Raw genomic sequence first — 13,845 nt, 5'->3', positions numbered from 1 at the left:
GTAAACAACGTATCTGAACCCTGTAACACTTTCTAGAAGGTAAACGTAACCATCAGAAGAAGTTTTAGAAATTAATAAAACCTTACCAGAATCATAATTTGGTGGCTTCATATCTCCTTGATTTAACTCTGTTCCATACTTCAGCTTGTGATATTTTGCCCTGAAGTGTAAGGGAGAAAGAATTATTATTTTTGGCCCAATTTGTCAGCAAAAATAGATATAAACAGGTCAGAACAAAAAAATCTTCCCAACATGCTGTTTTGTTTTTCTTTGTACATTTTATTTTTTGTTCCATCACAAAATGATCAGAAAATGATTCTATTTTCCCTGTAGACACATTAATGGTTTACAACTAACAATTGCTATTGTGAGTTCAGGAGTCTTATCAGTTAATACAGCCTGCATACCAGAAGTAGACTATCCCCACATGGGAATGTCTTAAAGCTTTTATTTGGTCATTTCCATCCTATCCGGAGTAAGAGAAATGTAAGAGAAATGAGCATTTCATATCTGAAGGACACAGTGTTAAAGTGAACCAAGTCTATGAGGGTCAATTTAAAAGAAAGTGATGTTAAAGTTGAAGTACTGTCATTAATAATTAACCACTCACTTAACTGTTTTTAAAGCTTCAATAAAGTAGTTCCATAGTTTATTTATAACACCTAATAAAATATGATATTTACACTACACCATAGCAGTGTTAACACAAACATAGGCCAAAACAAAAAAATTTGTTCCACTTTAACTCTGACCTCAATGGGACGATTCTATTGTTTTACCCCGGTGACTACCACTAGGGGAACAAAATGGATCAATTTAATTGTTGCTCCGTTTAGACGCCCACACCCGCGGGGACACCCGCGGGGATAACATTTTTTCTCCCAGCCTCCTGAAGTGCAAGAAGAACTGTGTGCAAAGTCAGTGGTTTAGATGGGAATAGCTGCTATTCGTGGCTAAACCCTGTCTATTTGGGCATGTATAAAGTAATGGGCGCCTGATCAGAGCAACAACTAACTTGCTGTTACAGATGGCCAAAAAAGAAAGAAATAAAAAAAATGAATTGCCCCATAGTGAGCGAATCAAATGTATTTTCGGCACTCAAAGCAAAAAATATCTGCTGCTTTGAAGGTCCCAATGAGCACAGTGACCACCATCAGTAAATGGAAGAAATTCTGAACCACCAGGACTCTTCCTAGAGCTGGCCGGCAATCAAAACTGAGCAATCGGGGGTGAAGGGCCCTAGTCAGGGAGGTGAACAAGAACCCGATGGTCACTCTGTCAGAGATACAGCATTCCTCTGTGCAGAGAGAACTTTCCAGAAGTACAAACATCTCCACAGCAATCCACCAATCAGGCCTGTACGGTAGAGTGGCCAGACGGAAGCCACTCCTTAGTAAAAAGAACTTGGCAGCCTGCCTAGAGTTTGCCAAAATGCACCTGAAGGACTCTCAGACCATGAGAAACAAAATTCTCTGGTCTGATGAGACAAAGATTGGACTCTCTGGCGTGAATGCTAGGCATCATGTTTGGAGGAAACCAGGCACCACACATCACCGGGCCAATACCATCCCTACAGTGAAGCACGGTGGTGGCAGCATCATGCTTTGGGGATGTTTTTCAGTGGCAGGAACTGGGAGACTAGTCAGGATAGATGAAAATATGAATGCAGCAATGTACAGAGACATCCTGGATGAAAACCTGCTCCAGAGCGCTCTTGACCTCAGACTGGGGCGACGGTTCCTCTTTCAGCAGGACAACAACCCTAAGCACACAGCCAAGATATCAAAGGAGTGGCTTCAGGACAACTCTGTGAATGTCCTTGAGAGGCCCAGCCAGAGCCCAGACTTGAATCCAATTGAACATCTCTAGAGAGATCTGAAAATGGCTGTGCATCGACACTTCCCATCCAACCTGATGGAGCTTGAGAGGTGCTGCAAAGAGGAATGGGAGAAACTGGGCAAAGGTAGGTGTGCCAAGCTTGTGGCATCATATTCAATAAGACTTGAAACTGTAATTGCTGCCAAAGGTGCATCAACAAAGTATTGAGCAATGGCTGTGAATACTAACGTACATGTGATTTCTTAGTTTTTTATTTTTAATACATTTGCAAAAATCTCAATAAATACTTTTTTCACGTTGTCATTATGGGGTATTGCGTTTTGAGGGAAAAAATTAATTTATTCCAGTTTGGAATAAGGCTGTAACATAACAAAATGTAGAAAAAGTGAAGCGCTGTGAATACTTTCCGGATGCACTGTAATTTGTGTGGGTACTACATAAATTAATTACTGTTGAAATGTGACCAGCTTAAAAAGTGTTGTTTGGAGATGAACACACAAACAAACCCCCCCAAAAAATAGGATTTTGATACCTATCGGTAAATCCTTTTCTCTTAGTCCGTAGAGGATGCTGGGGACACACCAATAGAACCATGGGGTATAGACGGGATCCGCAGGAGACATGGGCACTTTAAGACTTTCAAAAGGGGTGTGCACTGGCTCCTCCCTCTATGCCCCTCCTCCAGACTCCAGTTATAGGAACTGTGCCCAGGGAGAAGGACATATTTCGAGGAAAGGATTTATTGTTAAACTAAGGTGAAATTCATACCAGCACACACCTAAAGCATGCCGCACAACGTGGCAATCAACAGAAAACAAGCCAACGGCATGAACGATTTCAGCAACAGGCTGACAACAAATGTAACACAACTTGCGTGTAACCACACTAATAACTGCAGATACAGTACGCACTGGGACGGGCGCCCAGCATCCTCTACGGACTAAGAGAAAAGGATTTACCGGTAGGTATTAAAATCCTATTTTCTCATACGCCCTAGTGGATGCAGGGGACACCAATAGAACCATGGGGTTATACCAAAGCTCTAGAATGGGCGGGAGAGTGCAGATGACTCTGCAGCACCGATTGACCAAACTTGAGGTAGTAATCGGCCAGGGTATCAAACTTGTAAAACTTAGCAAAAGTGTTTGAACCCGACCAAGTAGCAGCTCGGCAAAGTTGTAATGCTCAGGACGAGCCCACCTTTCTAGTAGAATGGGCCTTTACTGATTTCGGCAACGGCAATCCGGCCGTGGAATGAGCATGCTGAACCGTGTTACAGATCCAGCGTGCAATGGTTTGTTTGAAAGCAGTACACCCAATCTTGTTGGGAGCATACAGGACAAACAGAGCCTCGGTTTTCCTAACCTGAGCCGTTCTGGCGACATAGATTTTCAGAGCTCTGACCACATCCAAAGACTTTGACTCAATGAAAGCGTCAGTAGCCACTGGCACCACAATAGGTTGGTTCATGTGGAAAGATGAAACCACCTTCGGCAGAAAATGCTGACGAGTCCACAACTCTGCTCTATCTTCATGAAAAATTAAATAAGGGCTCTTGTGAGATAACAACAAAAGAAAAAAAAAAGAAAAAAGAAAAAAAAAATATAGGAATTGAGTGATCTCCGGATAAGGCTTTGAACAAAGGTATTGGGCACCAGAAGCCGGGAGCATGACGTAACGGAACCCAGGAGGGATTGCGGTAAAAGTTGGACTTTAACATGGCCATGTTTTAAATGTCCGCTGTGACACTATACTAACTCTGCTGCTTTGAGATAAGTTATTCTATGCATGCATGTCTAACCAACTAATTAATAACTAACCAATTGCGACTGTGCACGAAATCAGCGTGGACTCCAAAGGGAGGAGAAAAAGCTATTGAATACTCTCATGTTAAAAGAACTTTTGGAAGCAAGTGATATCAATACTTAATTTGGTCCTGAATAAGTGACTCTGGTTACAAATGTGTCAATGAAATATACACCCTCATCTTGAATTGAATAGAGACATTTAACCTCGAACTAGAGCTGGTAAAATTTGTAACACTGAAGTGTAACATTGTGAGGCAATTGGTTAAAGTTGTATGCTGTGTGTATTAAGGAGAAACTAAGTGGCTTTAGAGAGCAAAGTATTATTACTAATTGTGTTCTGATTGTTTTATCCACTAGTGCCATGATTTTAGGTAAAATCTTTTTTAATTGCATGCAATTAGTTTAGAGGTAAGAAAGGGATCTTATATTAGAGCTATTAATAGAGGTGAATATATATTAAACAAATAAACTATTATTTTAATAAGAAATCTGCTAGCGCTGTCTATATATTGTTTTTCTTTTGTTGTAATCTTGTGGTCAGGGGGTGGAGAGGTCCCCCTGTCTTATAGTGAGCTGCATGCAGATTTTTTCTTGGGACATATACGGTCATTTTTTAAATTTATTAGCGCCAGGGGGCTACTTTATTGTAGGTGTTTTGTCTTGTGAGATAAGGCCGCTAATTCAGACACCCGCTTTGCGGAAGCCAAAGCCAACAGGATGACCACTTTTCAAGTGAGGAACTTCAACTCCACCTTCCGTAAAGGTTCAAACCAATGTGATTGAAGGGACTGCAACACCACGTTAAGATCCCATGGTGACATTGGGGACACAAATGGGGGTTGGATGTGCAACACACCTTTCACGAACGTCTGAACTTCTGGAAGGGAGGCCAATTGTTTTTGAAAGAAAACCGATAAGGCTGAAATCTGTACCTTTATTGAGCTCAACTTTAGGCCCACATCCACACCTGCTTGTAGAAAATGGAGGAAACGTCCTAGCTGAAACTCTTCCGCAGGAGTCTTCTTGGATTCGCACCAAGACACATTTTCTCCAAATACGGTGGTAATGTTTCGTCGTAAGTACTTTCCTGGCCTGAAGAAGTGTGGGAATGACTTCACTGGGAATACCCTTTCGGGCTAGGATTTGGCGTTCAACCACCATGCCGTCAAACACAGCCGCGGTAAGTCTTGGTATATGCACGGCCCCTGCTGTAACAGGTCCTCGCGTAGAGGAAGAGGCCAGGGATCTCCTATGAGTAATTCCTGAAGATCTGGATACCAAGCCCTCCTCGGCCAGTCTGGGGCAATGAGGATCGCTTGAACCTTTGTTCTTCTTATGATCTTTAGAACTTTTGGAATGAGAGGAAGTGGAGGAAATACATACACCGCCGCAACACCCATGGTCTCACCAGTGCATCCACTGCTATTGCTTGAGGGTCCCTTGACCTGGAACAATATCTCTGAAGCTACTTGTTGAGGCGAGACGCCATCATGTCTATTTGAGGAATTACCCAATGACTTGTTACCACTGTGAAGACCTCTTGATGGAGGCTCCACTCTCCTGGATGGAGATCTTGTCTGCTGAGGAAGTCTGCTTCCCAGTTGTCCACTCCCGGAATGAAGATCGCTGACAGTGCGCTTGTATGCTTTTCCACCCAGCAGAGAACCTTTGTGACTTCTGCCATCGCCGCTCTGCTTTTTGTTCCACCCTGGCGGTTATGTACGCTACTGCTGTAACATTGTCCGACTGAATCAGTACGGCAGATTGCGAAGAAGATGTTCCGCCTGCACAAGGCCGTTGTAAACTCCTTAACTCCAGAACATTTATGTGGAGACAAGTTTCCTGGCTTGACCATCTTCCTTGGAAGTTTTCCCCCTGTGTGACTGCACTCCATCCTCTGAGACTTGCATCCGTGGTCACTAGGATCCAGTCCTGGATCCCGAACCTGCACCCCTCTAGGAGGTGAGAACTGTGCAGCCACCTCAGGAGTGATATTCTGGTCTTGGAAGACAGGATTATCCTTCGGTGCATGTGCAGGTGGGAACCGGACCACTTGTCCAACAGGTCCCACTGAAACACTCTGGCATGGAATCTGCCAAACTGAATGGCCTCGTATGCCGAAACCATCTTCCCCAGCAACCGAGTGCATTGATGAATTGACACTCTCGGCGGTTTCAGAATTTGTTTGACCAGACTCTGAAGTTCCAGAGCCTTTTCCACTGGGAGAAAAACTCTCTGTAGTTCTGAGTCCAGTATCATTCCTAAAAATGACAACCTTGTCGCCGGAGTAAACTATGGTTTTGGCAAGTTTAGGAGCCAACCATGTTGTTGAAGAACTGCCAGGGACAGTGCAACATTTTTCACCAACTTGTCCCTGGATCTCGCCTTTATCAGGAGATCGTCAAAGTACGGGATAATTGTGATTCCTTGCTTGCGAAGAACCATCATTTCCGCCATTACTTTGGTGAAAATCCTCGGAGCTGTGGTCAGACCAAACGGCAACGTCTGAAATTGGTAATGACAATCCTGAATTGCAAACCTCAGGTAAGCCTGATGCGAAGGCTAAATGGGAACATGCAAGTAGGCATCCTTTATGTCCACCGACACCATAAAATTCCCTTCCTCCGGACTGGAAATCACTGCTCGGAGAAACTCCATCTTGAATTTGAATTTTTTTAGGTAGAAATTGAGGGATTTCAGGTTTAGGATTGGTCTGACCGAGCCATCCGGCTTCGGGACCACAAACAGGCTTGAATATAAGCCTTCTCCCTGTTGTGACTGGGGAACCCTGACGATGACCTGATTTTGACACAACTTTTGTATTGCGTCGCAAACTACATCCCTGTCCGGAAGAGAAACTGGTAAGGCCGATTTGAAAAATCGGCGAGGGGGAACGTCTTGAAATTCCAGTTTGTACCCTTGGGATACTATTTGTAAAAGCCCAGGGGTCCAGGTCCGAAAGAACCCAGAACTGACTGAAGAGTTTGAGACGTGCCCCCACCGATGCGGACTCCCGCAGAGGAGCCCCAGCGTCATGCGCTGGATTTGGCAGAAGTCGGGGAGGACTTCTGCTCCTGGGAACCCTCCACGGCTGGTGATCTTTTACCCCTTCCCCTAGTAGCGAGGAAGGAAGAACCTCGCCTTTCTTGTATTTATTGGGCCGAAAGGACTGCATTTGATAGTGGTGTTTTCTTTTGTTGTGAAGGCACATAAGGCAAAAATGATGACTTACCCGCGGTAGCCGCAGATACCAAATCAGCAAGGCCGTCACCAAACAAGACACCACCTTTATATGGTAGAGATTCCATATTTTTCTTGGAGTCAGCATCAGCATTCCATTGATGAATCCATAATGCTCGCCTAGCTGAGACTGCCATGGCATTGGCCTTTGATCCCAAAAGGCCAATATCTCACGCAGTTTCCTTCAGGTAAGCTGCAGCGTCCTTGATATAACCCAGCGTCAAGAGGATGCTATCCCTATCTAGGGTATCTATATCAGATGACAAGTTATCTGCCCACTTTCCTATAGCGCTACTCACCCACGCAGATGCAATGACCGGTCTGAGTAGCGTACCTGTGGTCGTATAAATGCATTTTAACGTATTTTCCTGCTTACGATCCGCAGGGTCTTTAAGGGCTGCCGTGCCCGATGACGGAAGAGCCACCTTTTTAGACAAACGCGATAGGGCCTTGTCTACAATGGGGGGTGACTCCCACTTTTCCCTATCCCCAGAGGGAAACGGATAGGCCACCGGAATTCTTTTGGGAATCTGTAACTTTCTGTCAGGGCTTTCCCAGACTTTTTCAAATAGAGTGTTCAATTCATGAGAGGGAGGAAACACTATCTCAGGTTTCTTTTCCTTATACATACAAACCCTTTTATCAGGAACAGCAGGGTCCTCAGTGATATGTAATGCCTCTTTAACTGCCACAATCATGTACTGAATGCTCTTTGCCAGTTTTGGATCTAATCTGGAATCGCTATAGTCGACACTGGAATCAGTGTCCGTGTCGGTATCAGTGTCAGCCAACTGGGCAAACGTACGTTTCTGTGACCCCGATTGGACCTGTAATAACATATCCTCCACAGATTTCTTCCATGCCTGGGTCTGAGACTCAGACTTGTCCAATTTCTTACTAATACGAGCCACATTAGCATTCAAAACATTTACCCAATCAGGAGTCGGCGGTGCCGACAGGGTCACCCCCACAGCCTTTTGTGTCTCTAACACAGCCTCCTCCTGGGAAGAGCACTCAACCTCAGACATGTCGACACACGAGTACCAACACCCACAGACACAGCGGGCAAAAAGGGGACAGACCCACAGTAAAGTCTGTCAGAGAGAGACAGAGGGAATATGCCAGCTCACAACCCCGCGCCAAATCAAGGGTCTGAAGCGACTAATAAAATGCCCCAGACCTGTAGCGCTGTTAATATTAAGTATATTGCACCAATTATCACGTGTCCCCCCCCCCCCCTGTTTTGCACCCTGATACTTGTCAGCAGTGTGAGGAAGGACCGGTTCTCTGCAGCCTGAGGAGAGGAAATGGCGCCGAGTGAGCTGTGAAGACGAAGCTCCGGCCCCCTTAATGGTGCGCTTCTGTCCCGCTTATTTCAATAAATGAGTACACTAACGGGGGTTAGGACAGTGCCTTAACACTATTTTTAGCTGCCCAGTGCACCCCCCCCCCCCTTCCCCCTGTTGCCAGCAGTCTCCCTGAACATAAAAAACCTAACAATAAGTCTTTTTTCAGAGAACTCAGTAGAGCTCCCCTGTAGTGCGTCCAGTCTCACTGGGCTCAATTCTAAAACTGGAGTCTGGAGGAGGGGCATAAAGGGAGGAGCCAGTGCACACCCCTTTTGAAAGTCTTAAAGTGCCCATGTCTCCTGTGGATCCCGTCTATACCCCATGGTTCTATTGGTGTCCCCAGCATCCTCTAGGACGTATGAGAAAAGGAGATTTATGGTAAGACTTAGCATTGTTAAATCTCTTTCTGAGAGGTACACTGGATTCCACATGGAACAACATCGGGGTGTAGAGTTGGATCTTGATCTGAGGCACCAACAGGCTAAAGCTTTAACTATTCCTAGGATGCACTGCACCGCCTACTCTATATCCCCGCCTCCAGACACTGGAGCTCAGTTTTGTTAACCAGTCCAATGCAGATGTCCTAAAGCAGTTCCTCATGGGAGGGGACGCACTGTAGCGGGCACAAGAACCCGGCGTCCAAAGGAAGCATCCTGAGAGGTGGAAGTATCAAAGGAATAGAACCTGATCAAGGTGTCACTGAGGACCACGTAGCCGCCTTGTACAACTGTTCCAGGGACGCACCACGGCGGGCCGCCCAAGTAGGTCCAACAGACCAAATAGAATGGGCCTTGATAGTAGCAGGAGCTGAAAGTCCAGCCTGCGCATAAGCTTGTGCAATCACCATTCTAATCCATCTGGCCAAGGTCTGCTTATTCGCAGGTCAGCCACGTTTGTGAAAATTAAAAAGGACAAAGAGAATCAGATCTCCTAAGAGAGGCCGTTCTCTTCACATATATACAGAGAGCCCGTACCACATCCAAAGACCGTTCTTTGGAGGACAAACCAGGAGAGATAAAGGCCGGAACCACAATCTCTTGGTTAAGGTATAGACGACACCACCTTAGGTAGATAACCGGGGTGAGTTCCAAGAACCGCACGGTCACAGTGAAAAATCATAAAGGGTGACCGACAGGATAAGCACCCAAGTCTGAAACCCTCCTAGCAGAGGCAATAGCCAGCAAAAACAAGACCTTAAGCGTAAGCCATTTAAGGTCCACAGACTCAAGAGGTTCAAACGGAGACTCTTGTAGCACATCCAGAACCACAGACAAATCCCAAGGAGCCACAGGAGGGACATAGGGAGGCTGAATCCTTAAAACACCCTGAGTGAAAGTATGAACATCAGGCAGAGACACAATTTTTCTCTGAAACCATACCAACAAGGCTGAAATATGAACCTTGAGGGAGGCCAGACGAATGCCCAAGTCCAGGCCTTGTTGCAGAAAAGCCAAAAGTTTGGCAGTACCGAACTTGTATGTATCATAATTCTTAGCCGCACACCAGGTGAAGTAAGTATTCCAGACCCTATAATAAGTCTGAGCCAAAGTCAGTTTACGGGCTTTCAACATAGCTTGAATGACCGCCTCAGAAAAACCTTTGGCCCTCAGAACTGAAGCTTCAAGAGCCACGCCGTCAAAGCCAGTCGGGCCAGATCCTGGTAGACACAAGGGCCCTGAACGAGGAGGTCTGGGCGTTGCGGAAGTAGAAGAGGACGCTCTATCAAGAGAACCTGCAGGTCTGAGAACCAATGCCGTCTGGGCCATGCTGGAGTGATTAGAAGTAGTATTCCTCCTTCTTGTTTGAACTTTCTTATTACCCTGGGCAGGAGTGACACCAGAGGGAACACATACGGCAGCCGAAAGTTCCATGGAATTGCCAGCGCGTCCACGAACGCTGCTTGAGGATCCCTTGTCCTTGGTACAAAGACCGGACGGAACCTTGTGATTGTGTCGAGACGCCATCGGGTCTAAATCTGGTAGGCCCCCCTTGTCCACTAGGAGTTGAAAGACTTCAGGATGAAGGCTCCACTCTCCGGCGTGTACGTCCTGACGACTGAGGAAGTCCGCTTCTCAGTTGAGGACCCCCAGAATGAACACTACCGATATGGCTGGAAGATGGCGTTCCGCCCATAGATGAATCTTTGACACTTTCATCATTGCCATGCGGCTTCGAGTGCCGCCATGATGATTTATGGACGCCACCGTGGTGGCGTTGTCCGACTGTACTTGAACAGGCCTGTTCTATACCAGAAGCAGGGCCAGTTTCAGAGCATTGAACACTGCCCGCAACTCCAGAATGTTTATCGGAAGGAGAGATTCCTCCCTGGTCCACAGACCCTGAAGAGTGTGTTGCTCCAACACCGCGCCCCAATCTCGCAGACTGGCATCCGTCGTTAAGAGGAACCAGTTGGAGATCCAGAAGGGACGACCCCTGCTCAATCGTTGGTCCTGGAGTCACCAGCTCAGAGACAGACGAACTACTGGAGTCAATGAAATCATGTGAGACCTGATCCGGTGAGGCAGGCCGTCCCACTTGGAAAGTATTAACCGCTGCAGAGGGCGAGAATGAAATTGAGCGTACCATGTCGAAAGCCGACACCATGAGGCCTAGTACTTACATCGCCGAGTATATCGACACACGTGGGCGAGATAGGAAGCATCTTATCCTGTCCTGAAGTTTAAGGACCTTCTCCGGAGACAAGAACAACCGTTGGTTGTGTGTGTCCAGTAATGCCCCCAGGTGCACCATGCTCTGAGCAGGGACTAGTGAGGATTTCTTCCAGTTGATGAGCCACCCGTGGGCTTTCAGGAATTGGGCCGTCAGTTCCAGATGACGGAGGAGAACCCCTGGGGAGTTTGCCAGGATCAACCAGACGTCCAGATAGGTCAGGATCCTGATACACTGACTGTGGAGAAAGCCCGTCATGACCTTGGTGAAGATTCGCGGAGCTGGGGTCAGTCCAAAAGGCAAGGCCTGTAATTGATAATGTAGGTTGCCAATAGCAAACCGCAGACATTGGTGATGCGACATGGCAAAAGGTATGTGTAGGTAAGCATCATGTATGTCCAGGGATACCACATAGTCCTTGGGTTCCAAGTCCAGAACAATAGAGCGAAGAGTTTCCATACAGAATTTGGATACCTTCACAAATTTGTTCAAAGACTTGAGGTTGAGAATGAGCCGGGAGGATCCATTCGGTTTCCTGAACTAGGAACAGCGTTGAATAGTACCCCCTGCCTCTCTGAGCCATAGGCACAGACACTATCACTCCTGTGTCCAGGAGGGGTTGTACCACCAAATGTAGAGTTTTTGCTTTCAACGGATCCAAAGGGATATATGTCGAGCAAAACTGGCGAGAGTGACGTTTCTTGAAAGAGATGGCGTATCCGTGAGTGACGACTTCCCTAACCCAGGCGTCTGAAGTGGTCTTTAACCATAACTGGGCGAACCGCAGAAGTTGGCCTACCACCCTGGGGTCCCCCAGAGGGAGGCCTGCCTCGTCATGCAGCAGGCTTATCTGGTTTGGAAGCAGGCTGACGGGCAGCCCAGGAACGTCTAGGTTTGGGCTTAGAGGTTTTGGAAGTGCAAGCCTGTTTTGGGTACGCCTGACCCTTTGCTTTACTTGGAGGTCGAAAAGGAACAAAAGGTGGTACCTCTTAGCCTACGGAGCAGAAGGATTAGTACTCAGCAGACATGCAGTTTTAGCAGACGCTAAGTCAGCAACAATCTTGTTCAGATCTTTCCCAAAAAGGATGTTTCCCTTAAAAGGGATCACCTCCAAGGTCTTTTTAAAGTCCAGATCCACAGACCAGGACCACAACCACAGAATCCGGCGAGCCAGAATGGACGTAGCAGACGCTCTGGCCGTCAGCACAGTGGCATCAGAAGCCGCCTCCTGAATGTAATGAGAGGCTGTGGTAATATATAAAAAGGCACTGTCTGGCATTATCAGAAAAATACAGATGTAGCTCCGCCTTAACTTCTTGAACCCAGGCTTCAATAGCTTTTGCAGCCCAAGAAGCTGCTGTAGTAGGTCTATGTACAACACCTGCAAGAATGTAAATAGACTTCAAACAACCTTGCACACGCTTATCCGTTTGTTCAGAGAGGTGAAGGTAATGACAGGCAGAGTAGAAGACACCACAAGACGTGCGACATGCGAGTCCACCGGAGGTGGTGTTTCCCAATTTTTACTTAACTCTGCAGCGAGGGGATACTGAGCTAGCATTTATTAAGACAGGGAGAATTTCTTTCCTGGAGACTCCCAGGATTCCTGACGTATGTCAACTAAATTTTCAGAATGTGGTAAAACTAATTTAGTAACCTTCTGATGTTTGAACTTATCAGGCTTCTTAGACGTATCTGGAGGGTCATCAATCTGAAGAATCAGTGTGATAGCCTCCACTAGGCCAGGTACATAAACCTGTGTTATAGATTCCTCATCAGAAGCAGCTGCATAAGTGTCTGATGGATCAGTATAGTCCCCAATCTTCATCAGATGAAATATCCAAGCCATGAGTGGATTGTGAGAAAGAAATTGCACACTTAGATGACCCTTTGGTCTTAGGAGCGCGAGGGATAGGTGTTTGTTTAACCAAGGACTGATTTAATTGCTTTAACAGATTTGACAGAGTATCCGCCCATGGCAGATTAACTACAGGGACAATATGCGGCTGTAATGGCACAGGAGGTCCCACGGGGGGTGTAAGTCTTGTTACCAGCGTAGTCAGCATATTAGAGAAAGCAGCCCAAGGTGGGTGTGCCACCGGTGCTGCAGCTGACTAGGGAGTGCAGAACAGCCAGTACCTGGACCCTGAGCTGAAATATTTTCCTCAAGTAAAACCGTGGCGTCAGCACTGCATGAGGAAGGAGCGTCCACGGAATTCCTGCCCTGTGTAGCAGACATTACCGGGAAACGTAGCCTTAGGGTGTAGTAGTAGTAATACAATATAGCCAGACAAAAGCAGTACCGGACAAAAAACCCCTCTGTAAGGTGACTGCAAATACACAGAGAAAAATACCAAATAGAGTGAGTGTGTGTGTGTGTGTGTGTGTGTGTGTGTGTGTGTGTGTGTGTGTGTGTGTGTGTGTGTGTGTGTGTGTATATATATATATATATATATATATATATATATAGTGTTCACTCTAGGAGTGAAAAGGGGCAGGGCGCCGGACTCAGGGTGGCACATGTGCGCGCGCGTCCGAAATGGGGGCACGGCTACGCAAATTAGGGGGCGTGGCCACGCCTCCGTCATTTTAGGGGGCGGTGCGGCCCACAGACGCTACTATAGAGAGAGTCTGTGGCCGCCGACGTCACTGTTGGGCTTCCCCCAGCCCTCTCCCAATGCGTGAATGGATGCCGCGCGCATGCGCACGGCATCTATACACGCCGGGAGGGCAGGGAGCGGGCGGCTGTTCTAGCAGGGCGCCGCAAAAGGGGCAGGGCGGGTTTTGCCTGTTAAAAAACGGGCAGGGCGCGGCGCCCTGCTAAAACAGCCTAGAGTGAACACTAAATATATATATATATATATATATATATATATATATATATATATATATATATATATATATGAGAGAGAGAGAGAGAGAGAGAGAGAGAGAGAGAT

At 46.7% G+C, this 13,845-nt stretch overlaps 1 protein-coding gene across 3 annotated transcripts in view; it reads right to left on the bottom strand.

The window, feature by feature from the left end:
* Positions 1 to 13,845, bottom strand: part of STRN (striatin) — a 283,653-nt gene that overhangs the window by 107,551 nt on the left and 162,257 nt on the right. For all 3 annotated transcript variants that reach the window (XM_063917900.1, XM_063917902.1, XM_063917901.1), the window contains exon 3: positions 87 to 160. In XM_063917900.1, coding sequence (XP_063773970.1) covers positions 87 to 160 — 74 coding nt within the window. The remainder of the gene's footprint in view (positions 1 to 86; positions 161 to 13,845) is intronic.

Source organism: Pseudophryne corroboree, chromosome 4 (genome assembly GCF_028390025.1).
Source record: "Pseudophryne corroboree isolate aPseCor3 chromosome 4, aPseCor3.hap2, whole genome shotgun sequence".
NCBI lineage: Eukaryota > Metazoa > Chordata > Amphibia > Anura > Myobatrachidae > Pseudophryne > Pseudophryne corroboree.
The sequence above is the reverse complement of the archived record's forward strand: the minus strand, read 5'-3'. Positions and strand labels throughout refer to the sequence as shown.